Raw genomic sequence first — 26,703 nt, 5'->3', positions numbered from 1 at the left:
ATATACAAAATATATCCTAAATATGGAAGATAAATATTTTCAGTTGCTATAAAGAACAGACAAATTTGACAGGTCAGTTATGGACTGAACTGTGTTGGAACACTAATATTCCTCTCCTCATAAGGTGGCCACGTTTGCAGATGAGACCTTTCAGGAAACGGTCATAAGGGTGAGCTAGCTCAATACTGTGATTGTCCCAGGATGGTGGTTTAGGAGACACCGGTCATTTCTGGCAGCCACCACCACCAAGGAAAACAGTTGACTAGCCATGGACAAAAATACCCCTAGCACAGGCTCAAGAATCCAATTAGGAGCCCACAGCGACACAGTGGATAAAAAAAATAGAATAACCACCAAGAAAGATCACTGGGAGATTGGCAAGTGTGAACTCTTCGGAGATGGCCAAGAACAGAGGAGGGTGGAGGCACCCGGGACCAGGCGTGTGGCCCACTCCACAAAAGACCCTGGCAGGCCTCTTGCAGAGGGCTCCCGAGGCCTCCCAGCCGCTGCCAGCCCCCTGTAGCTCCCACGGTGGATGTGCCCTTAGTGTTTGTCAACGCAGGGCTCAGAGGCCTGATCTGCAGAGGACCCAAGTGATTTTTCCACAGTGGATTTAACCAGCAGCTATGGCTTTGGTGGATCTGCTGAAGAGGGAGATGCTGCTACACTCGCGCTTTGAGGAAGAGCCACTGTTGTACTGGCCCAGGGCCGCCACATCGCCAGATGAGCACGCACCAGGTGTTGGAGCTGCCGCCTCTCTGTGCGTACCTCACTTCTCTAGCCACTCCATACATGCCTGTGCTGTGGACACTGGAGCCACAGCGGTCTGCAGGTTCCCAGACCCTCGGGCAGAAGGCCACACCTGGAACATGGGAGCTAGGGCCCCGGTGGGAGTGTCCAGGCCCCAAACCTCAGGGAGGCTGATGCTCTGACGCTAGCCGAGGGCATTCCTCACCTCCTCATGCCCAGAAGAGCCCACAGCTCATGCACCGTCACCAGCGCTACAGCAGGGGCACAAGCACCACTCTTGTCCTCATCTGGAGGCCTCGGTCCCTCTAAATATCGCCATGCACTATTCCCCAGACCCCAGAATTGCCGTCCTCCATATGTATCCATCCTGCAGGGCCTGCGTCCATGGCTGCTCCACTCCAGGTACTGTGTACCAGGCACGGCTGTCTCTGCTGCCACGAGCATGCCCACAACTACACTGGACCCCAACAGAGATCTGCTAAGGCGGACCGATCCCATGGGAGAAAAGGCAGAAGTAGTTGTCAACACTGAAGACTCACCGGCCCTCACAGCTGAGGGAGGACAGCAGTCATCTTAGGAAGTGAGCTGCAGCGTCCTTCCCAGAGCCAGCACACTCCCCTCGCCTACCTTGCACTGCACCAACCACCCCTAGATGACAGTCCTCCCCTGCTGAAACCAGTCTGTAAACCCACGCTCAAGCAAAGGTACAGACTTCAACCTGAGGCAACAGGAAGCACCCACACGCATGCAGGCCGATGGAGCAATAATCCTCCAGGAACTTACCCAAAGGAAATGGAGATTTACCGATTCCTCACTGACAAACAACTCAGAGTGATTGCTTTAAAGATACTTAGTGTGTTGACAGACAGCAACATCAGGAGAATATTTGGATCAAAACTAGTTGATGAAACAAAGAGATAGGAATTTTTTTTGTTTAACTCTGAAGCTAAAGAACATCTGCAACCTTGAAGACAGATACTTTGAAATAACCCAGCTAGGAAAAAGAAACACAAGAGCACAGAAAGCCTACAGGACTTAAAGGGCATAAAAAGTGATAAACAGAATTTTCTGTAGTATGTGTAGTTCTGTAGACTGCTGCACATATGCACTTGTACAAGATTTTCTTTATACTTCTAGTGGTTCGATGTGTGTTGTATCTTTAATCAAAAAAATAATTCCTTTTCACTTAGTAAAATTCATAGGAGTTAACGCTGAGCTGCTGCACTAGAGTGGTAGGCACTAAGGTCCCAACCAAGGGCTCATGACATGCCTCCGCAGTCCAGAGATGGGGAATGGAAGTATGTAGCTCTTAAAGTAATTCATGTCTCGGGGTCCAGTACACAGCCTATGAGCTCCTTACCACACCATTGCCCTGGCATGGGACTGCATGCGCTGGGAAGATGAGGTGCCTTTTCCTAATTGTCACAAGGACACCAGGAAACTCCCTTTGATCACTTCGCAGTCCTCGTGGCTCTGTATGATGAAGATCTGAAAAATCACTTCTATCTGGCCCTGGAGAAGTGGCATCCAGACTTGTGCAGCAAGATGGCCCAAATGCATGGCTTCGTCTTAGTGCCCTGCAGAGAAAGCCTGACCAGCAGTGTTCAGTCCACCTGTCCGTTCGAGTCCTACACTTTGATACCTGTGGAAGGACATTTTCAGACATTAAATGGAAAGGATGTCTACACAAGGTAACAGGATTAAATTAGGAGCTGGTTTTGCCTGTTTTCTCTCAGTGCCCATCCTCTTTGAAGAAACTTTCTACAGTGAAAAAGAAGAAAGCTTCAGCATCCTGTGTACAGCTCATCCTTTGGAAAAGAAAGAGTTCAGAAGAGTTGGCAGCCCCCTTTTACACTGAAAACCATGTGAGAGAATTTTGGGGGAGACAATCTGAGAAATTTGACAGGAAGTTTGCCTCTTTCCACCGAACATTCCGAGAACGTGAAAGGAAGAGCCTCTGTCGCCACGTGGACCCGGTGGATGCCCTGTACACCAGACGCCTCCAGCAGCTTCTGAGGGACTCTCACCTGAAAGTGCTTGCGAAGCGGGAGGCCCAGATGATCCTGACAAAGCAGACAGCGGAGATGTCCGTCCATCTCCATATTTATCATCCCATCTGGAAATATGGGGACATGGAGGCAAACGAGGATGCTGCCTTTAACGAAATCCCAAGAAGCCTTCAAGATGTCCAGCAGAAAGATACTCTGGTGAGACCTGAATTCAGCTTCAGCATCCCTGTCGCTCAGCTGAACAAGTGCACTGTGCCCTAGCAGAAGCTCCTCTGCTTGCAAGAAGAGGTGCAGCTCGTGACCCAGCCTCCCAGCCGGAGAGTGCACTGATGATCTTCTCTCAGTCTTGTTATATTTGCTGGTGAAAACAGAGATCCCTAATTGGATGGCAAATTTGAGTAACGTCAAAAACTTCAGATTCAGCAGCTCAACAGAAGATGAATTGGGATACTGCCTCACCTCAATTGAGACTGCCATCAAATATATTTGGGAAGGAAGCCTTTTCATTAAACTACCTGAGTTGGAGGGCTTTGACAATGGACTCTTTCTTAAGCAGAGGATGAGCTTACTGTCTCAGATGTCCTCAATTCCTGTTGACCACCTGTTTAAGCACATCGCCTCAGGAAACCAGAAGGAAGTGGAAAGACCTCTGAGCCACGAAGACCACGACAGAGATGCCGTCCAAAAGATGTGTCACCCACTATGCTTCGGGCCGACTGTGAGAAACTGGTTTCTGGGAGGCTGAATGATCCCTCTGTTGTCACTCCACTCTCCAGAGATGATAGGGCACACACCTCTCCACGTGGCTGCTCTCTGTGGGCAGGCGTCCCTCATTGACCTCCTGGTTTCCAAGGGTGCTGTGGTGATTGTCATGGGCTATCACGGCTCGGCTCCACTCCACTCCACCTGGCGTGTCAGAGGGGCTACCAGAGCGTGACGCTGCTGCTGCCACCCTACAAAGCCAGCGCCAAGGTGCAAGACAACAATGGCAGCACCCCACTGCACCTGGCCTGCACCTAAGGGCACAAAGATCGTGTGGAGGCTTTGGTCTACTATGATGTGCAGTCCTGCAGACTAGATATGGGCAATGAGAAAGGAGACACGCCCCTTCACATAGCTGCATGCTGGGGTTACCAAGGCATCATAGAAACCTTGCTGCAGAATGGGGACCCACCGAGATCCAGAACAGGCAGAAAGAGACGGCGCTCAAGTGTGCATTAAACTCAGAGCACCTGTCCATAATGGAAGCCCATCATCTGTCCTTTGAAAGGAGGCCAGGGCCTTCTGAGGTCCCTGCACTGTCTGCTCAACACTCTGAGGACCCTATCCATCAGGACTCCTCCACCTCCAGCTTCTCTGCCATGTTGGCCAGCTCAAAACAAGAGGACCCCTAGAAGGGCTACAGAGCAGTTGCCGATGGAGACCTGGAGATGGTGCGCTGCCTTCTGGAGTGGACAGAGGAGGACCTGGACAAAGTGGAGGATGCTGTCAGCGCAGTGGATCTTGAATTCTGTCATCCCCTGTGCCAGTGCCCCAAATGTGCTCCAGCTCAAGAGAAGCTGGGAAATTATATCATTAGAATCTTATTTACAATTATTATTGACAATATGTAATAGGAAGAAAAGGGCTAAAGATGTAGGGGAAGTGGGAAAGGTAGGGGGAAGGAAATAAGGGAAAAGAAAAAATATGAGAAAATGAAAAAATGGAAATAAAGTTTTTGTAACTAGGGAAGGGAGGAGGGGGAGAAGGGAGGACAGGGGTATGGGGAAACAATGAGAAGCAAGACCTGTCATGAAAAGGTACAACATCCCAATGATGAATGTAACTGTACTGTATACCTAAAATGTACCAATAAACTCAATGAGGAGGAAAAAAAGAAAAGAAGCTGGGTAAGATTCCTACAAGTGTGCTGGGGCTGAATGTGACCAACCAGAACAGCTCCTCCCCAGTGCACATCACTGCTCTGCCCAGGCACACAGATCTTGTCCCCTGCCTGCTGTAGCACAATGCCAACCGAGTACCAGGAACATAAACCAGAAGGGCCACTTTCAGAAGTGGTGAAGTACCTACTGGGTTCTAACACAAAACCCAGTAAACAAGGACCTAAGTGGGAGCACACCCCTCGTATATGCCTGCTCCAGGGGCCATCATGAGGTTGCAGCGCTGCTATTGCAGCAAGGGGCATCCATGAATGCATCTAACAATAAGGGAAACAGCCCTGCATGAGGCTGTGACAGACAAGCATGTCTTCATAGTGGCACTGCTTCTGCTTCACTGTGCATCAGTGCAACGAGCAGCAGTGCACAGCTATCGGCTCTGCAGAACAGAATTCAAAAATAATGGAGTCACTTGAAGTAGCAGTGCCTCATTAGATGATGTTGCTGAAACAGACCATGAGGAGTACGTCACTGTCAAGATCAGGAAAAAATGAAACTCAAAAATGTATGAGCTACCAGATGAACCTTTTACAAGACGGTTTTACTTTGTTCACTCAGTTGGTGCGTTTAAGGGAAGGACTTCAAGGGAGAATATAGTAAGAGGTAGAAGAGTCCCTAGTTTCACACAAGGTTGTTTGCATGAGCCAGAAAGGCAAAGAGGTGCACAGAACCAGTCACCTGCCAGAGCAGAGCAGCCCCCAGATGGCTGATAAGGGAAGCGATGACCTGCACAAGGAGAGGCCCACAGGGCAGCAGTCGGCTCCTGGGAACTGGTTGATGACGTGCTCATGGCCAAGGACCCAGCGGTTGCTGTCAGCCTCACCCCCTCTCAGGAGGCTACTATCTCCCAGCCTCGACAGCAGTGGGGTTTGATAAGTTTGCTGCTAGCAAGTGAGCACGCCAGATGACACTCAGCATGAATACAGCTTAAACCTAAATGTATTTTAAATAACTGGCTTGAGAGACTCTGTCTTCAGAAGGTTCCCAAAAGCTTTTCTGTGGCTAAAAGAGTGAACGCAATAAAAACTTTTCACCATCTCTCTCCTCTTCAAAGCTAATGAATATAGAAATTCATTAAGTGTCCTGCTCCCTCTTCTAAGAATGTGTGTTTCTAAGTATTTGAATTTCCTGGCTACAGGGAGAGGGTTCACTGTCAGGTTCTGACCGCCTCCTACTGCGAGGTGCTCATCTCTGTGATAAATTAGCAAATCGTAGGCCAAGAGAATCCCTTCATCTGTGATAAGCCAAAGAGAAGCAATTTAGATTTCATGGCACTGTGGAGGCCAGGCAGAAACGTCACATCGAAATGAAGACATAAGTGGAACCCAGAAAATGTTCTTTGCAAAGCAGCACTTGAACAAAAAGACGCCTATGTGCCATTCTGACCTTCATCTTAGCGAGCACACGTAAGAGCTGCCCCACACCATGCGTATGGAGAAAGCTGGGTGTAGTTTTCCTTCTAGTACACACTTGGCCAATGCATGTGTGCACCTAGAGCAGTGTTCCTAAGAACCTCCTCCCTCAAGGGCAGAGGACAGTGGACAGCAGCAGAGTACTTGCCTAGGATGAGTGAGGCCCTGGATTTGATCCCCTGCACTACCAAAAAATAAAAATAAAATTTAAAAAAGAACCTCTTAAAGGTCACGCCTAATGAACGGATGGTTACAAGAGAGTAGGTTTGGCACATCTCTCCTTAGTCTTTGATTCAAAATCAAAACGTATAGCACAAACCAGGCCAGTGTTTCTTTAAGTTAGAATTTATTGCTGTGTATTACTTTTTATAAATTTCTATAGATTATACTGCTATTTTTTTATGTTACTGGCCTAGAACTACAAACATGGATTTATCCTTAGTACATTTTCATATAACTTTGTAATAGGAAAATGGTTTTGTGCACATTCTTGGAAATACTTGTGTACATATAGAAGGGATGGATTGGTTACTTTTCTACAAAATAATTTATGATTTCTAATATTCTAAAGTGCCATGGGTATGTGCCAAACAATGGAAAAGAAACAGTAAACTTTGAAAAGCAAGAGTTTCTAGAAAAGAAAATCTGTCTTTGTTGTCTAACATAAATCTTCATTTAATTCAGTTTAGCTACATTTCTTCTGTTTACAATGACAAATAGGTCAAATAATTTAATACTGGATAGATAGATATTCAGACCTTTAATTATGGTTCTTTCACCACAGATATAAAGAAATTGATTTCACTTCCTCCTTCCTAGGGAAAACACAGTGAAGTCTTCTGCCCACAGTTTTGCCCTCTTCCTCTGCCTCCTGGCTGATCCTGGGCCCCTGTGTGACCCCCAGGGAGTGGCATGACCCATGGCACTCAGCTGGTCTGGTGGCTTTCCCGCACATCAGATTTTCTATAAGTACCCAGTAATTTAAATATAGGCAATCAAAGAAGCACTCAAGTGAATTCAACTGAAGTCTTCTGCAAAGTGATCTAGTGGCAGCTAATGCTACAGAGGTGATGACTATATCTAAAAACGCTTTGAAAACTCTAATTCATTAGTGAAATCTGGTAAATAATCCTCAATAAACACTGATCACCTCAAAAATACTGGCTACGTTTGAGTATGTCAGTGTCAATAATAGCGATAGTAACAATGCTAGCTCGTGTTCTTACAGCACTTTTCCATTTACTGAACGCTTCAACATACATTTGAGCTAATCCCAAAGAACTCAAAAGAATTTATATAATTCTTGTTTTTAAGGCTGAGTACAGATTTTTAGAGTGACCAAATGATTTACATAATACTACCCAGGTTAAAAAGAACAAAAGCAGAGCTTTTTCTGTTGGAAAGGTGAAATATGTAAATCAAAATGTTTTGACAAATTAGAAGGTATTTTCAAGATCATAATGTCTTCATCTATGTGTACATTTTATATTCTCAGGCCTAAAACCTCAGAAAGGCTTCTGGGCCCATTGGAAATTGAAAGAGCTCTCTTCAACCACCATGCATGGCAGCAAGAAGGTGCGTGCAAAGTCAGTACAGGAGGCGATAGAAAACAGTCAAGAGCGCATAGCAGCCAGTAAGTGCACTGTCCATAAATGGCCAACACCAAGGGTGTTAGTTATTTATTAGTCATTTTCTGATAGTTTTTTGTGAGAGTCTTTAAATAACATTTGATTTATAGATTGTTATAATGGTAATAGGTGCTTAAGTCCTTTTTCTATTTGCCTGTTATGATATTTTATATTGATTTTTAGAAGCTTTGTGTTTCTGTGGACACTACAGATATTCTCACTTTTAGCGAACTGGATAATACTAATGTATTTTTATAATAGATAAGTTTAACATTTTTATTCAGTACATTTAAACTATGTTTGCTTTGTAGTTCCAGCTTTGTGGAATTTTTATCAGTACTTAACCTATCATAAAAATACCTGTCCAGGGGCTGGAGATTTAGCTCATTGGTTCCGCCGCCTGCCTTGCAAGCCCAAGGTCCCAAGTTTGATCCCCTGTACCAAAAAAATAATAATAGTAAAAATAAAAAATACCTGTCTGTATCTTTCCTTTTTCTTTCTTGTCTCCATATTTGATTTAATTCTTTAATCCACTTGGAATTTATTTTGTTATAAAGAAGATGGTTATTTTCCTATATGATGTTTTCTTCTAGAGGCTTATTTATTAAATCATCTGCTAACAGACCATTTGGAATATCAGTTTACTTGGATATATTTGTGTATTCTCTTCTTTCTTGAGCTCCGTGCTGAATTTCTGTACTGAAGCCAAACTCCTTAATTGCTTTTCACTGATAAGTTTTATAAGGAAAGCTTACGTCTCTCTTCTTTATGCTGTGTCTCCAGTTCCAGACATGGATCTGAAGCTCTGGCCTCATCTCTGACAGATTCAATCTGAATACAGGCGTTTAAAGGTCCCCAGGTGATTTCATTGTGCAAACCACTAGTGTACAGGGAGCCACCTTTCCAGTGTGTTCCTTGAGATAGGCGAGGGAAGAGGAGGACTAACCTGCTCTTCTTAATTTAGTTAAAATTATTTAATGCATTCATTACTGCCTTTCAGATTTGGACTCTTTGAACTTAATAATCCTGTTGGAGCTTGGTTTTTCCCTTCTGTTGTCTTAAAATCACCTTCTATGATTTCTGTTGATAGTAGTTACATGAAATCCTCATTTGCTAATGTCAGCATTGGTGGTATCCTAGTTTACGTATGCATTTGTTATGTTGGGGTCTTTCCTAGGGATCTGGTATGGAAGGAGAGGTTTCCACTGTCCTCTATTTTTGCACATCTGTTTTTACTTCTGACCTTTACATGTGAATTATTACTTGACTTAATATGAAATTAAGACATTTTAGAGCCCCTTTAATTTTTATTAAAAATATAGCTTACAGAAAAGTGATATGAATAACACAAAGAACTGTCTTACATCCTTTACCCAACATTTATTTGCATTCTGTCCTACTTTTAATCATTTTCTTTTTTATATAAGTATTTAAAGCTATAACTTTCCCTAAGCTCTCATTTAGCTGTTCTCTACAAATTTAGATATGATACATTTTATTATTTAATTCAAAATATTTTCTACTTTCCATAACTTCTACTTCAACCTAACAGTTATGTAGGTGGCTATTGTTTAATTTCCAAATATTTGGAACTTATCTAGATAGTTTATGATTATATGATAAAGTTATGGGATATATATATATATTATATATATATATATATATATATATATATCTTTCAAGGAATAGAAAACCCATGCTTTATGTATACTGCAGTTTTATGATTATTTCTCCTAATCTGAAACATATTTAAAACGTAATTTGTTCTTCTTAACATTTGAGACTCTTATTGTCGTGGGGACTTGACTTTTTTCCAGAATTTGAACAAAAAGAACTCTCTGTTTTTGTTTTTAATGAAATAGACAGTGGATAAAGTTTGCCTTCTAAACAAACTGGCATATCTCCCTTTTTAGGACTGGAATGTAAGCAGTTATAGAATTTCAGTATCTGGAATGACTCAGGGTTTATAAGCCAGCTTCCCTGAACCAGTGTATTGTCAGATTATTTATAAGCCTGAAGTTTTAATATTCATGTCTCTTATTGTGGTACAATGCCATTTAAGCTTTTAAATATAATTGAAGATCTTTTTAAAAACTATTTTATACTCAATCACTAAACCCAATTTTTCCTTTTCATCTGAACTTTGAGGCTAAAACATGGATACACTTCATGATTTTTAAACTATACTTTATTTATTTATTTATTTTACATAGGACCAAATTGCCTTTTTTATTTATTTTTTCTCTCATTGAGTTTATTGGCACATTTTAGGTATATAGTACAGTTACATTCATCATTGGGATCTTGTACCTCTACATGACAGGTCTTGGTTCTCATTTTTTCCCCTTGTCCCTGCCCTCCCTTCACCCCCTCCTCCACTCCCCATTTACAAACACTTTATTTCCATTTTTTCATTTTCTCATATTTTTTCTTTTCCCTTATTACCTTTCCCCTACCCTTCCCACTTTCCCTACACCTTTAGCCCTTTTCTTCCTATGTCACATTGTCAATTATATCATTAGGATATTATGTACTATTATAGTTTTTCACACCAGAGACACTATTCAGTATTTACATGTGTGATTTATTTATTTCACTTAGGAGTATTTCCTCAATATGTATCCACTTTTAAACAACAACCAGGGAGAAAAATCTTTATATTCAATTAACACATAACTTTTAAGTATCTAGTGCACATTACTGTAATTGGTGCTATGCAGAAATAAAAATAAAGAAATATAGTAGTTAATTATACACTAAGATTATTTGATATTTAGCAAGCGACATTATAGAAATACTTTAAGTAATAGCCAGATGGCTTATGACTCTATACATCATAAAGGCTACTTCAGTTTTAACTTACATCTCCGTCATTTTGCTGTCTTTTCACCTTTAGCATCACTCAGGCAGAAAAAGAAAAGAAACTTTAAAACTCAGATATAAAGCAGTGCTTTGAGAATTAAGCTGGTGCAATCTTCATATTGTGCTTTTTATTACAATATCATTGAAAGAAAACCAAGAGAATTACACAGCAAACAAATGAGGAAACTCCCAAAACACCACTGAGAGGCTCAGATATACAAACTCCCAAAGCCATAAAAATTTAGTAAATCATATTATTGTGCCGCTATTGCTTAAATTTTGTGCTATGTGGAGAAAGGGCTGTGAACAGAGGATAATGGACAACACAAGGAGTAAAAAAGAGGTAGGCCGGCCAAAAAACCGAAAGTTGGCTGTATTTTTACAGAAGTATCTATATTTGATCATTATGAATTATCTTTCTTAATAACTGAGATTTAAATTTAATTTAGCTTTTAAAACCGTGGGTTTCTAGGACCTTATGGAATGCAGTGCTAATATAGTATATTGATTGACATGGAGGTGCCAGGCTATGGAGAAGTGAAATCCAATAATTTAAATATTCTCAGAGATTTAAGCATCAGTTTGCACAAAACAAAGTAGTGTGTGTCTGTATTTATTGCAACAACCACATTTGTTCCCTGCTTAGATATGAGAGTGATGCTCTGTGATAATATGTGTTCATTATTCTGCCACTGGATTGGAGTCAGTTTGTGCGTTCATGCAGTGAATTCCTACTGAGTGCCTTCAGCATTTACTGATCCCTTACTTATAGTTCCTGAGCATTTCTGAATATTTATATAGCCCTTCACAGATACTCCTTAGTATGCGTGGGATACACAAGTGCATACCCCAGGCCGTATCCTTTTTACGGCAGAACTTAGGGCTAGTGAGGAGAGGTGTTTATATTTATAGCACGTGTGGAGTAGGTATCCCTACCTCACAGCTCCAGATATGTGGTACAAATTCAGTGAGAGGAAAAAAAGGAGCCTCCAACTGAGAGGATTGCAGGGGAAACAGAGTCCCAAGAAGATGGCCAAGTTTCCATTAGAATAAATGAGGAAGATATGTAAGTCTAGCAAAATATCAGGGAAAGCTTTTACTGATAAAGCCCATCTTGCAATGTGGACTTTCAGGATCATATCAAACTGGAAGTCAACTGGAACGTTAACAAGAACAACTCTGAAACTGTTCTCTTTGGTAATACATATTTCTCTAGAACAACTAAACTTATTGAACCTACCATTCACTGTGTGTGTGTGTGTGTGTGTGTGTGTGTCCCACTAGGGCAATAGAGATCTTGTTTGGCAGTTGTTTAATATATGTATACTTATATTTAAGACAAGTGTAAAGTTTAGGATGGATAGGGCCAAAGTACAATGCCAGTTACTGAAGATGTCCCTCGGTGTATCAGGGTTTACATCCTGCTGATCCCACCTTGTCAGAAATACATGTAATACACCTAACTTACCTAACATCACAGGTTGGCCTGCCCTCTTTCAACATGCTTGGAAACATTGCAAGAGCCTGCAGTTAGAGAAACTCACCTAACACAAAGCCTACTGTATAGGAAGTGTGAGCTATCTCTTGTAATTATTGAGTGCCATGTATCCAAAAATGCCAGCACAACATACACTGAGTGTTGGCCGTGTACCCTCATGACTGAGGCAGACTGGAGCTGTGGCCGGCTACCACCCAGCATTAAAGAAAGGATCACGCTGCACATTGCCAGCCCAGAAAATGGAGCTTCAAGGGGCAATTTCTCCTGAACGTGAATGACTCACCTAGTCATGAAGTCAGAAAGTCACAAGTTCAGCCGTTGTGACTTTGGAGACATCTGTGTATACTCTCTATGCCTCATAGTCTACAGATTTAAGAAAAAAAAATTTCTGGCAGTCTGTCAGCTGTCACTTAAAGTTCTTAGTAGTTCCAAAGGCTCATTTGTTCCAAATCTGATCTTGCTAAAATTGGTTATATATCTGTGACCAGGTAATCTTTAAAATGATTGAAGTATGGATTTTATCACCATTGTTAAAATGCCTTATGCTGTACCAGTGATTAAACACATCTGTACACAATTTGTGCATGTCCCCAGATCCCTCTGTGTAAGTATGCATTTGAAGAAGATGCAGGCATATATCCATGGGTATTCAGGTTGGAATTTGTGTTATTTAGATGAATAGATGAGTGGGGTGGTCACAGAAGGGGGGGAAGAGAGAGGGAGCCATAGATAGGTATTCTGCACATGCCAGATTAGTATCATAGACTGAAGTGCACTAGAAATTTAGAAAAGAGGAAAAACTGTTGATTGTGGGACAGGGCTAAGCCTGCTCATGATTTAGTAAAGATAAGAATCTTGATGTTTTTACTGTCAGAGCAGGGTATGGAATCGGAGTGAGAAGTTCAAATATTCTATGTGATAGAGTGATATTAAAAAATCCCAGAGACAAGATGAAGTATGGGGCATGTAGAAGATGATATGTACAATGGTATAAGGAGATGATGAAGTGTATGAGTAGAAAAGAAAGTAGAAAGGATAGATATGGCCAACTGGTTGACAACTTCGATTTCTTATTTAAAGAGTTATGAACAAACTCGATAGGCAGTGGAGAGAAAGCATGGTTTCCTCAAACGAGAACACTGTTAAGACATTTTGGAAATAGGTGGCCACCCAGGATTTGACATAGTGAGGAACTTGAAACAAAAAAGAATAGAACACTCTTGGTGAACTTTAGACCCAAGTTACTGAGCTCCTGAAAGCAATGAGAATGAGACGGGATGGTGGGATATTAGGAAAGAGTCCATTAGCCATGCTGTTGACTGCTGTAAGTCAAAGGGACAGATGCAGCAAGAAGAAGGGAGGCACTCACCTCTAAAACCCTGGGAACAAGGACTACCTTATTATGAGATTTGGGGGTTTGGGGAACTTAATTTAATGGAGTGAGTCGACCATGTGGGCTCCAGATCTGACCATTTATGGAAAGGGTATGCTCTGCACTGTGTCGCTGAGTCACCAGCTCACCAGGGTCGCACCCGTCCACACGCAAAAAAACAATGTGGAGAGGACACATTTTTTAAATAATGTTTTTAATTATTTTTCTGATTATAAAGATGATGTATATTAATGTATAAAATTTGAAAATAAATCAGTATGTAAGAGAAAATAAAACATCTTCTATAATACCACCTTCACAGCATTAAAAATGGTAAATTTCTGCTGAAAGGGAACAATACATTCCAAAATTATCATCATCATTATCATTATTATTATTATTAGTCCCAGGGATTGCACTTTCAAGGAAGGTGGCAGCACCACTGAGCTAAACCCCTGGCCCACTTCAATATTATTTTTGAAACAGAGTAAATGTAGCTAATCAAACATTCATCAGCAAGGAGTTTTCCGTTTTCATTAAGGATGGTATCATAAATACTGGACAGATAAATGGCTAGTTGAATGGTATGTGCACTAAACAGCATCAAACATTGTAGAAGTATAAAATGGAATTGAAACAAAAATCCCTGTCGCTTAGCAAAATGATGGCCAAGTGGAGTCCTGGAGGAGGCTAAGAAATATTCTATGAAAGCTTACAGTGTGATTAGCTCAACCTAAGAAAGAGACAACAATCATGCAAAAGCTTCACCTGCTCCTCCTGGTGGCTCCTGTCTGGACTGGGCTGGCACTGGCACTGGCACTGTACTGATAGACCTGAAGTATCATGTACTGTCAGGCCCAAAGCAACAGCACTCCACTCAGTGCTGACTCATCTCTACCTCTCAGAGTGCTTGCTGCATTAGTCAAGCAACATCTTTACAAAAAGGTTCTACAGGGCTTCAGAGATACACAACCCTTCACCTTGCAAAAGGCCCATGCTTATGTAGACATGGCCTAGAAATAGGTCATACATAGTTTCTACATATGGTGTACTAAGGGTTTCATCAGTATATGAGTCATACAGGTCAGCAGGCATTAATGGTGTTCAGTACTCTGTGAGGCTCTGTTTCCTTACTAGAATCCATGGGACATTTTTAAAAGGCAATATATTTACTTTTATCACATTTAGCACATACGTAGTACCTGGCACAAACATGGTAGACTTTTTAAATACACTTATTTAATTTGAAGTAGATTAGGACATATATTCACAGCCATTCCACATATCAGTATATATATATGTGTGTACAGGTGTGCCTGTGTGTCTGTGTGTGTGTATTAAATTACTAGACTGGAGTGAAGTAGACTCAGAGAAGGAAGATACTACTGTGAGGCACTGATCGGTCTCCAAGGAGTTTATACAACTTGAGCTGGGTCCTTAAGGTCAGAGAAGGGTATGAATTGATAGCGAACAGTGAAGTTGCCCCAGACCACAGGAACAATGCAGACAAAACAGGCAGAGTCAGTACGGTCTGTGTAGAGCATGACGTGCACAATGCACTGAGGAACTGCAAGGCTTATGTTAAACAGCGAGACGATTGGGCAAAATAAAGTAAAGCCGATTGTTTGACAGTTCTGGATGTTCTCTTACGAAGACTAAACCCAACAGGTAAAAAGGAGACACTGACATACTCAAAACAGTGTTTTAGGAAGATACATGAACCAGGCAGTGTATGAGATGGGGACGAACTTGAAATGGAAGGATAATGACGTGGCTGTTACTAAATACGAGTCATGAGCTAGTGAGATTGTAGAAAGACCAGCAAGGGAGCCATCTGAGAGACGTTGAGAAAGAAGAGATTATAGTAGAGTGTTGGTGATTCCTGTGGGTTAGACGTTCATGTGCTGGAGGTTTGGTCCTCAGCATGGCAGTTGAGGTGGTGGAACCTTGAAAAGATGCTGCCTAGTACAAGAGTGGTTAGTGCTCATCTCATGGACGAGTCCTCCTGAGAATCGATTGCTATCCACTGATGCCATCCCATGAGCATGGTCCCTTCCACACATGGCTGGACCCTTTCCATTCTTCTGCCATCTTGTGATGTGGCTTCCCTAGAAGCACAGCAGATGGGGCTACCTAATCTTGGACTTAATGGTCTCTAAAATTTCGAGCAAGAGAACCTTTCTTTATACATACCAATCCTCAAGTGTTTTGTTATAGTAACAGTGATGGACTACGACAGTGATTTACCAAATATTCAAAGGGAGAGGGAGAAAACAATAGAACTGGATTCCAGGATGCCAAAACAGAGTGCCCACTCCACCACAAAGAACAACAAAACAACAGTATTTTGTGGTGAGTGGCTGAAGTCAATTACTGGAAGTCAGTAAGAGAGAGACAGAGAACCCTGGAAGGCCAAAGTGAAGCAGAGAGACCCAATGTAGCATGAAAACCTAAAATGTCAGCAGAGAGGAGCAAAGGACAGGACAGCCATATGAACAGATTAAATTCCAGATTCAGTAAAATCATCAGTCCTTCATGATGAAGGCCCCCTAAGAAGTTAAAGAAAAAATGCAGTCCCCCAACCCTGACTTGATCATTACACATTATATGCAAACACCAAATTGTAGTGGAGGTCATACATAGTACACATAGTATATGTCAATTAAAAGGGAAAAATAGTTAAAGCTGTGAGCATAAAAAATGGGCAGAATATTTACCCACTCCGTGCACTGTTGGTTGAAATGTATTTTTGAAAAAATTATTTCTGATAATAAAAAATTCTATTATAAGAAAATAATCATGGCCCCCTAAGAAGTTAAAGAAAAAATGCAGTCCCCCAACCCTGACTTGATCATTACACATTATATGCAAACACCAAATTGTAGTGGAGGTCATACATAGTACACATAGTATATGTCAATTAAAAGGGAAAAATAGTTAAAGCTGTGAGCATAAAAAATGGGCAGAATATTTACCCACTCCGTGCACTGTTGGTTGAAATGTTTTTTTGAAAAAATTATTTCTGATAATAAAAAATTCTATTATAAGAAAATAATCAGCCGGGGATTTAGCTCAGTGGTTTGGTGGCCTGCCTTGCAAGCGCAAGGACCTGAGTTCGATCCCTGGTACCAAAAAAAAAAAAAAAATCAGATACGGAGGCATGGATAAGAATGTTCATATGTATAGTAGTGCAATTTTTTAAACAACCAAAACAACCAACACCAAATGCATTTCATAACTGTAAAGTTAAATAAGCCCTCTTATTTAACCTAGTCAGATCTATATTTTGTTTGTTTTTTGGTACCAGGGATTGAACTCAGGTCCTTGTGCTTACGAGGCAGGTGGCAGACTAGTCATATCTATTAATGGTTAGGATAATAGAACACTTTAAGTAGCATAGGAAACCATTTAATTGATATAAACACACCTTACATATTTGATGCTTACTGCAGATACAAAAGGTCAATTTTTGTCAATTTTTGATGGAAGTCGATGACCTTTCCTAACAGTATGATTCTAATAATTGTCAAACCCATTAAATATCACATACAATGTCCAGTATTGGTTTCTTTAAAATAAACTGAGAGTCCAATAGCATCTACTGAGCAATCTGAGTGTATACTTCTTCTAGATTCGTATTACTTTTGACCAGTATTTTGCCCATAACTGATCCAACAGCGAAGTTTTAATCACTAACCTATTTCCACTGCAATTCTGTAGGCCTTTCTGAGGACTGGGGCTCAATTCTGTGTCATATGGTGAAAAACTGCAGTTTCAAACATTGGCTTCGTATAATGTGAGATGTATTTTAATAGAACCCCTCTGGCTTCTCTGGGAATACACTGCAGAGGGCAGGGGACTTTTGTGCACCTTATATTCGGTAACCATTCTGATATAAAACATCATCACCTCTCTAGTGTTTTGCATATCCTTTTAGTGCCAACTGTGGGAAGTAAATCTATAGCGGTGTCAAAGAAAACCAGGGCAGGTAATGGAGAAAGCTCTTCAGGGTGTGTAGGGAAGGCACAAACTGTAAAGCCAGGTATGGTTCATGGAGAAGACTTTGGTCTTTGTGGGTTTTTTTTTTTCAATTTATCTAATAAGTTCTCAATTGTAGAGGCGCATTACAATTTGGGGGGTAATAAAAATATTGCTTGTGCATATATACCAATGCAACTGGCCTAGAAGGAGCCTTGGCTTATTATTAAAAAAAAAAAAAAAATCCCGGGTGACCTTAATGTGTGCTAACATTGAAATCAGTGGCTTTCGAATTTTAGATTTTATGCTCAGGTAGTCTTGAAAAACTTGTGACTGATTGCCTTCACTGTAGGACAAAACTCACTATGGCCAAACAGAAATTCACATGAGACCTATGATCTTATCCTCTTAAGGAAGGGCAGATGGGTGGGAGATTGCCTTCAGGCTGAGTCTAAAGACAGGGTAATTTTCTTCATATGGAGGTAAAATGATATTGTTAGTTTTCCAGCTATATTTCCAGGAGGCCCAACTCGGGCTTCTCAGTCCAGCCTTAATTTTCCCATGAAAGATGGGACCACAGAGTATCTCTCAGACACACATGAAGTTGTTGCCACAGCTTACACCTCTGTTCATGTGGGTTTTTCTGAATGCATGCCGCTAGAAGCTATGAATTGCTCCTAGGGTGCTTTACAGAACCCCAGCTTATGGTAGTGACCTTAAAAAAATATCTCATTCGTGAATTGTGTTAGGCAGCCTTCAACATAGCCTCCTATGACCTCCTCTTCTGATAGATATGCCCTTGGGTAATATCCTCCCCTTAATTGTAAGCGAAAGTGTCATCACATGGGAGGTTATTTTGTAAAACTGTGGCTTCCATTTTGGACACTTTCATTCTCCCTGACTCTTTGCTCCATGGAAAACAAACTTCCTGTTATAAGCAGTGCTGTGGAGGGCACATGGTGAGGGAGCAATGATCCAGACAACAGCCAGTGAGGCTCTGACTGGGCCCTCTCTGGTTGGAGTGCTGAGGTACATGACTTCTGCTTTCTGAGGGACTCCACATAGAGACACCAAGCTGACCATGTCCAGGTTCCGGAACCACACAGACTAGAGCTCATTCATATTTTTTATTATACCATGAAGTTTTTGTTACATAGCAATGAATAACTAATACATGGCTGGATTCATCAAGACCCAGGCTTGCCATCTTCAAGCTGAATGTTATCATTTACTTTCCTTTTTATTTATTAGGCTGTAAATACTAATGGTACAGAAGAAAGTCAATCTGCATAGGTTCTTGTAAACTTGATGATGATTTGGAAGTGGAACCACATCATAATCTGGAAGTGAGAAGAAAGCATAGAAGCATCTTCTCAGATAAGAGTAAATACGTGGTTCCATGAGAGGTGTGTGGTTTGAGAAGGGAAAACTCAGGACCCGTTGAGGAGATGCTAGGGTTTTTTAATTATTCCTTCATGCCGAGTCTCCTCAATTCAAGACAAAGCAAATGTCCTCGACAAACCATTCCAAGCTGGGGGATGAGACTACACGTGGGCCTGAAGGAATAAGACACCTGCGCCGGAGGCAGAGCTTTGTTGAATAAATGTAGTGGCATACACTGCAAGGAAAAGTGCAACCAAGAGTAGCCTCACAACACTGATGAACCAGTCAGGAATGAAGTTTTAATGAACTATTTTATGTCGAGATATATCTTACCTGATATCCTAAGAACTCTAACCAGAGAGACGAATTCATAGGCATTTTCCAAAAGCTCCGTTTCGAATGACCCTAAAAATGTCAAGGATGAAAACCGTCTGATACCCGCAAGTGAGCCCCATGGCTTGCACCCGTGTGGCGGATCAGTACATCTGATTCGCCGGTCACCACCAGGGCAGCCTGTTAGATATCTTTGATATTGCTCCTGTGCATTGTCAACTTAGACGAAGTTTGGGGGGCGGGGTCTTTAGCCCTGTGTTGTGAGTTGGACTGTAGGAGGTGGAAGATCTCTTGTATCTTATTCATGCCCACCCATGTACATGGCCATGAGGAAGAGGTGTAAATGAAGCCTTGGATTAAACCTTGTGTATTCTTCTGAAAATCAGTTTTGCTCCCTACTATTATTTAGAGACATTTTAACATTAAAGCAAGCACAAATGCAGTTTAGAGTGAGATGCAAAAATCACATGAACTTTAAGAGAAAGGATTTTCGAGGAATTCTGATTTTGGTGGGCCCCTTTGCATTACCTATACTTTCATTCATACTCACACTGTTGTGGGTATCACAGTAGAAAATTGTGAGGGGCGCGCCCAGGGTATTCATGGTCTTAGGGTTGCTTTTTCTACTCTTGAGTTCCAAAGTCAGTCTTTATGTTCTTTGGCATGCAATAAAGAGCCAGAAGGGTCTAAGTGAAAGAAACTCTTAACAATTTAAGAAGTGTCCGTTCTCTTCTGTCCTTACCTTAAACTTCTAACCCCCTCAAAGGCTGACAGTTTATATCATGGCTTAGCTCTATCAAATTGCATTTATTGTACTTTGTGTTGAAAATATTTACTTGTTGAGAGTATCTTTGAATTATTGCATTGAAAGTATCTTTTGTATTATTTATTTTGTCAACATTTGATATTATTTTAATTTTTTCTTTCCTAGTTGAAAATTCATGTGTTTATCTACTTTCTCTCTTAAAGAGCACTTTAGGAAGAGGTACTTCGCTTATAAAGATATTTTTCACACAAACATTTTTTTCATTTGTAAATTAAGGGGTTCGTGCAAAAGTTGAATAGGAATCCAGATTATAAATGGCATCATTTCTTTTTTACTTCTAAGTCAAATCATCACAGTGTAGATAAATCATTGTATGTGAAGATGCCAAACTGATCCCATTTGTGTGCAAATGTAAAGACCCTATCTCTGTAGTAATATAAAATAAACACACAAGGAGGTTCTAGCTAATAGTCATTCAGTCTAGGAAGCATATGACAAGCAACTAGGATCTTGTGACCATCCTGCATCCATCCAGCTGTCTGTCCTGGGGTCCATCAAAACCTCAGTGTCCTGATGAATAAGGAGGCTAAAGTCCCCATACATTGTGAAGGGTCTAAAATTCTAAGCATATGTAACGAAAGCAGGTTTTATTTTCTCATATTTGCATGATGAATTAAACGTGTTTCTAGAAAGACTTTGTAGTTGATCTAGGGAGTAGAATAATGACTAAATATTGGTTTTGCCTAATAGCACTACTGTATAATTTGATGATGGTTATCGCTTACTTTATGTGTATAGCACTATTTCTGTTTAAATTTCTGCATTTTTCTGTTTGGCTTCTCTGTGTGTGTGTGTGTGTGTGTGTGTGTGTGTGTGTTACTGAAGATTGCAGCCAGGACCTTCACACTGAGCCCAGCCCTGTTTCCTTCAGTTATTTTTTTTGACACAGGGTCTCACTAAATTGACCAGACTGGACTCAAAGTTGTGATCTTCCTACCTCAACCTCCCAGATCGCTGGAAACCCCAGCTTTTAAAAATGATTTAAGACTGGGCCAGGGATTTAGCTCAGTTGCACCGCACCTGCCTCAAAAGTGCAAAGTCCTGAGTTTGATCCCTGGTACTGAAAAAAAAAAAAGTGAAATAAGATTGGTATCATTACAAATCTTCTTTGATATTCAAATACCAAATGATTTTATATAGAAAACTCATTATGGACCAATACTTGGCTAGGCACAGAGGAAACAAATGCAAAAGCCTGAGTCCTCCTCTGCTGCCCATATGTTCACAAGGCACCCGAGAATGGCAAGGCCCTTGAGTCAGATAGGATTCAGATTATCAGCCCGGGGGCTTCCTCACACATACTGTGGAAGGGCACTTCTCCCTAGCTTCCTGCAGCCTCGTCCTGCGAGGGAACCACCAGAACATCAGCTGACTGTTGTTTCTCTCGACAAAGCTTTTTCACAAAGTTCTCACCCATAAATGCATTACCAAATTATATTTAATAGAACGCAGAAGGACTTGAATGACAAACATTTTGAAATTAAAACCACAGTGATTAGCATAACAGCAACTTAATTTAGATAAATGTCGACTTCCCCTTGGTGAACAGGTGAAGTGTTATCAACATCTGGCAGTGAGAGAATTTTGAAGTGGAAATTCTCTTTTCTAATAAGCCGATGCCCAACCCACCTCAAGGCCTCATGGCCCTGCATCCCTACTTGTATCCCAAATAGAGAGCACTGTGCTCTTGCTATCTAACAGCAAAGTAACTTTCAGCTCTGCCTTCATTTGTGTGGTAGATATTTCTGGATATTAGAAAATTATGTATGTGTAGTTTTCTTTTTTTAATAGAACACTTTTCTACATATGCACTAAAATAGATTCGGTGTTTAAAATTCTGTAACTTCTTTTTATCTGGAATGATTTTACTTATTTGATCTGATTTAGCTGGCAAGAGCAGCACAGAAAGCGTTCCTTGCATATTTGCATGGTTCCCTGTGACACTCTGCTGTGAGCGGTGCTGCAGGCTGTCCCTCCCGACTGCCATCCAGGGTCCCTGGCCCAATTGCAGTGTTCTCCACTCTGTCGGTCACAAGGAGAGGGGAAGTTTGCAGCTGAGCCAGGCGATTTTGTTACTCTTTTAAAATTAAAAGCATATGAAACAGATACAGCTTATTTATGGTTGTTTTTTTTTATAAATAACATAAACTTAAATAACAAAACAATAAAATTCAAATACAACTTCAAATAGAGTTTAATGCTGTAACCACAGAGAAAAAGCATGATTATTTGTGGCAAGAACATTATTAAAAGCCATATTCCCAAATATGAATTATACAAGAGACAGATTGTTACTTGAAAAAAACTTAAAGATTTCTGAATTTTCCTTTTAGGGATTATAAAATGTTATTTTGTGGCAAGTGAGATGAAATACAGTATTATCATCATTACTGCTATTTTATTTACAAGATTTTTGGAAAACACCCTTTTAAAAATACCTTTCAATTTGAGCAGCAACAGGAATTTTGTTCTTCTTGATAAGTACACATATACCCTAAGCCTAGAATTTTGGAAAAGGACCTGTTTGATTCAACTCAATAGTAGAATTTTTGAGAATAGTACCTTTTTTTTTCTGATTAGAGCCTAAGTTTCTGATTGTCATAATTTTCACTAGAAAGTACTTGAAATACTGCTCATCTTTTATAGTCAGTATTGGTTTGATTATCTGACTAGTCTTTCCAGCAGCCTTTAGGTCTGACATCTCTCATATAACGTCATCTGCATAATTACCATTATCATAGCAGCCATTTGATAAGCAGATAGGAATATTTAAATAATCATCAGATAATTGAATCTAACATACTCTAAGGGTAAATTAATTTAAGAAAAAAAACATTACTATTACTAACACCATGATTGTACAACCAGTTTTACAACTTTTTACAACTTTTAGTTACTAAATCTGATTTTCGTGTATATTTTTCAAATCTTTCTTTAATGCAGTCTCTTAAAATAAACATAAATGCGCAAGTCCAGCTTGATCAGTTTTTCAGTAGTTTTCCAGCCTTTCTTGGTTACTAAAAACAAAAACAAAAAACAAAAAAAAGAAAGAAAGAAAAGAAAAAAAGAAAGAAAACAGTCCACTTAAAGAAATCTCCCTGCTGGAACTGGTTTCTTATATACCATACATGATTAGGTTATTGCCATAGGAAGAAAGTGGGCTGTTTTTTGTTCTTTCTTCGTTTTCTTCCCTTTCACAGGAACCCCCCTGTGACTTAAGGCAACAAACATCTCTCCTCCACTGTGTGTCCATTTAGCTGATGCATATGTGTTGTAATGGTTTTCCAGAATTAATTCTTTGAAGTTGCAGTCTTCGTTGCATTCTTTCTGTTAAAACAACAACAGCAGCATGAGTTCTAGGGGGTCTCAATTAAACAAAGAATAAGCAGGTGATATTTGGTAGAGTCAAAGCATATATGACTTTTTTTTACACAGAACAAGCAAATCTCATACAGTTTACTAGCTGTATCTGCGTAGATTTTCTTTTGAGTTTAAACAAGATGTCTTAAATTTAAAACAAAGCATAAAGCTCATTTTATACACACACATATATATATATATATATATATATATATATATATATATATATACACAACATGATTTTTTAAATGTCACTTTTAGCAATCAGTTTCAATTGTTCTTTGGTTCCCCCAACCTCTGTGGTAGCTCTCCTATTGCCACACCAGGTCGCCTATGCTCTAGCCCCTGGAAATTTGGTGTAGGACCTCTGCCTCCCTCAGACAAGGGATATTTCACAAACTTTTGTTTACCGCTACCTTGCCTTCAGTAGGAACAGAAAATTAGAAGTTATTTATTCATTTATGCAATTCAGTTCATTCATTCATTCATTCAACCTATATTCTTATTAATTTGCTTGTGCCAGGCACTGTGCTGAACAGAAAATTAGAGGATAATGTATGTATTCATCTATGCAATTCAATTCCTTCAACCTGTATTCTTACATAATTTGTTTGTGCCAGGCAATGTGCAGAGCTATGCATAGGGAAGTCAGTTATACTTTTCTACCATGGAAAGAACTGTTCCAGATTTCACAGTGTAATGAAGTAGGAATAATGGGGATGTTCATAGTTCAAAGCCCACGACTGTGAGACAGATGTTGATAGATGAACTAAATGCTTCAGGGCTTTTTCCCCTAAGAAATCTTCCCGTCAGCAATGTGTATACTGGGTGGGCTTTAACAAAAAGAGCTTACTACTGACTGAAGTTTTAGGTGTTAAGTATGTACAGTGCACATGGAAGTTTGGAGCTAAACGAATCCTTAGAGTTCAATTATTCTCATTCATTTCACAGATGAAGAATCCAAAGTTCATATAGCTCAAGCAGTTTCCCCAACGTCACTCAGAAAACAGTTTTTCTTAATGCTTTAATAAGAAATGTTTCAATGAAATCATCAAATATTACCATTAGAAAAACAATTAATTCCATTTTTACTTTTCAGAAAGGCAAGATGTTTGAAAGAAAAATAAGTTTGAAAAATTAAGTCTCCACTATGAATTATTAATACCTTTGCATAGAGCTTTCCTTCCTTGTTCATTGCAAGGTAATATTCACTTTCCACCCCTTTGATTGCCACAATTCCAACTGCCACTGTCCTGATTTCCATGATATCTGCAAGGAATCACAGAAAGATATACCAATTATTCACTCACTTTGCAGATTGTCCAACAAGGGTCATTTGCTTTTAATTCTATTTTACCTGGCAGTCGTTCAGATTATGAATGTGCTTATTATCTCGGCTTGGGGCCCCTCCCCTAATACAACATCAGAGCAGCCATTAAAAATGGAAAGTAAGAACTATGAGTTTTCATTGTGTAGAAAGATCTGTACTCAAAGAAGTGGATGTCCAGGTTCATTCTATAGAACTATATTTTGGTGCATTATAATAACAACAATGGCTAATGTTTATTAGACTCATACTGCAGGCCAAGGGATTGTCCCAGTTCTATTATGTATATTTTTAGAGAGGAGGTAGGTGTTGGCCCCATGTATTTCAAATCAAATAACTTGTTTGAGAGCTCTGAGAAACCAAACTGTCAATGTTTTTTCAAATCCACTTCTGTTTAGCTGATTTCTAATAATCTTACCGCAGCAAAATTTTACGAAGCCAGCATTTTCCTTTCCTTCAGATCCCTTAACTCCTGTCATTCCTCCCTTTATCCAATATTGAGTTTTCTTTTAGATAGAGAGGAGAATATTTATGCAGAGGCTTAGGGTGTCTTTTATGATCAGATCCAGAAAATAGAATCTCATGCTGCCTGGCTTTTAAGAGCTACCGTCAACTGTGACCTGTGGCTTCCTTCCCTTAGGTCTGGTCCTGAAGATGTGTTCATATAGTTCTACCCCCAAAAGCTTTCTCTGTATCCTTGGCCTGACCACTGTCTACTAATTCTTCACTCTTTGATACTCAAGAGGTCATAAACATTATGGTTAAGGATACTAAATAATCTTTGTCGTGATTCTACCTTTAACTGGGATAGGAATAGGCTTGAAATGTTTAGGTTCCTATATTCTTAATTGCTTGTCATATTTTTTAGAAATTCTTTCACACTCAGAGTTCAGTATATGTACAAGTCGATTGCTTGGGAGAAGTATGAAGCAGTTGGTGGAATCAACACCCCTTGAACCCTGATTTTTCCAGTCTGTTTCGCCCTGTGTTCTATGTCATATGTTAATTGAGGGAAGCCAGGGAAGGTAGAATTAATGTTACCACTTTTTTGTTCAGGTAGAGTGAGAATTGATGCTCCATTTGATATCCACAAACATCCGTGGAATTATTAACTGTGTAAATTAATAGCATAAGGGAAGTGCCCGGGAGACACAATACAGGAGCATGTAACATGTGGGCATGAAATTGGCTACAGCATAAGTTAATTATAGTGTACTTGGTGCTGTCTCCTATGAGACAAATTTAAGAGCTCAACTTGTGCTGTTGAGTCTCTATTTCTTTTTAAGAGAAATTTGTTCAAAGAGTACTCACAGTGGATTTTTCCCGTTAGGTCAGGCGTTTTACATAGATGCGTCAATCTGTTAACAGGATGACGATGGTAGCATTATGGGTAATGGGAGAGGGGGAGGGAGGGGAGAGAGACAGAGATGGACAGAGGGACGCAAAGATAGGATAGGGAAAGCTCACACAGCTGAGCTTGACGGGGACAAGATGCAAAGCAATTTGACCGCTTATCTCTGTCGGCAATGCTGTCAGCAGTAGCACGAACCCGCCGTTGGGACATCACCCTTAGCACTGAGGCTGCCTCCGTGTGTATTTCCTGTGCCTCAGTTATTCATTCATTCATCTCAGCCTTTCTGTGTGTTTACTTAAATCCATATCTCCTTTGGAGTGAGGAGTAAGGAACTGTGGGATAAATTGCTGTTGCTTTTTTAAAAATTCCCCAACATGTACTCCCAGAATTTTTGAAGTCTTCCCCTAAGCTTGTACTTTGGAAATTGATGCTAAGTCTTTTTTTTTTTTTTTTTTTTTTTTTGTACCAGGAATTGAACTTGGGACCTTGCGCTTGCGAGGCATGCATGGTGCCACTGAGCTAAATCTCTGGCCCCAAAAGTGATTCTAATTCTTTGTTTTTAATGACCAATAGCTTTATGATTTGAAAGTGCTTTAGATTTCCTGTTTGAAAAGATTTTAGTGGTTCATTACACAGAAATCTACCTTCTTATTTTAGCATATTGAGTATTTCTT

General features: G+C 40.2%; 2 protein-coding genes and 1 pseudogene across 23 annotated transcripts in view; 2 read left to right on the top strand and 1 right to left on the bottom strand.

The window, feature by feature from the left end:
- Positions 1–26,703, top strand: part of Fam227b (family with sequence similarity 227 member B) — a 157,291-nt gene that overhangs the window by 33,596 nt on the left and 96,992 nt on the right. For 21 of the 22 annotated variants that reach the window (XR_002025872.1, XM_019209718.2, XM_033765221.1 and 18 more), the window contains one exon: positions 7,604–7,741. Coding sequence is in view for 21 of the 22 variants with exons in the window: in XM_019209718.2 (XP_019065263.1) it covers positions 7,604–7,741 (138 nt within the window). In the remaining variant the exon portion in view is untranslated. Of the gene's footprint in view, positions 1–7,603; positions 7,742–10,632; positions 10,867–26,703 lie in introns of those variants that run through there. The other variant, XM_019209721.1, reaches the window with a different exon arrangement.
- Positions 2,036–5,569, top strand: LOC104872610 (annotated as a pseudogene).
- The window catches only part of Fgf7 (fibroblast growth factor 7), a 49,656-nt gene continuing 45,227 nt past the window's right edge, over positions 22,275–26,703 (bottom strand). The window contains exons 3-4 of the mRNA XM_010638319.2: positions 24,514–24,617; positions 22,275–23,315 (exon numbers count right to left, since the gene is read on the bottom strand). Of these exons, the coding sequence (XP_010636621.1) occupies positions 23,121–23,315; positions 24,514–24,617 (299 nt within the window). The 3' untranslated portion in view covers positions 22,275–23,120. The remainder of the gene's footprint in view (positions 23,316–24,513; positions 24,618–26,703) is intronic.

Source organism: Fukomys damarensis, unplaced genomic scaffold, assembly GCF_012274545.1.
Source record: "Fukomys damarensis isolate Sample0158 unplaced genomic scaffold, DMR_v1.0_HiC HiC_scaffold_17, whole genome shotgun sequence".
Classification (NCBI taxonomy): Eukaryota; Metazoa; Chordata; class Mammalia; order Rodentia; family Bathyergidae; genus Fukomys; species Fukomys damarensis.
The sequence above is the reverse complement of the archived record's forward strand: the minus strand, read 5'-3'. Positions and strand labels throughout refer to the sequence as shown.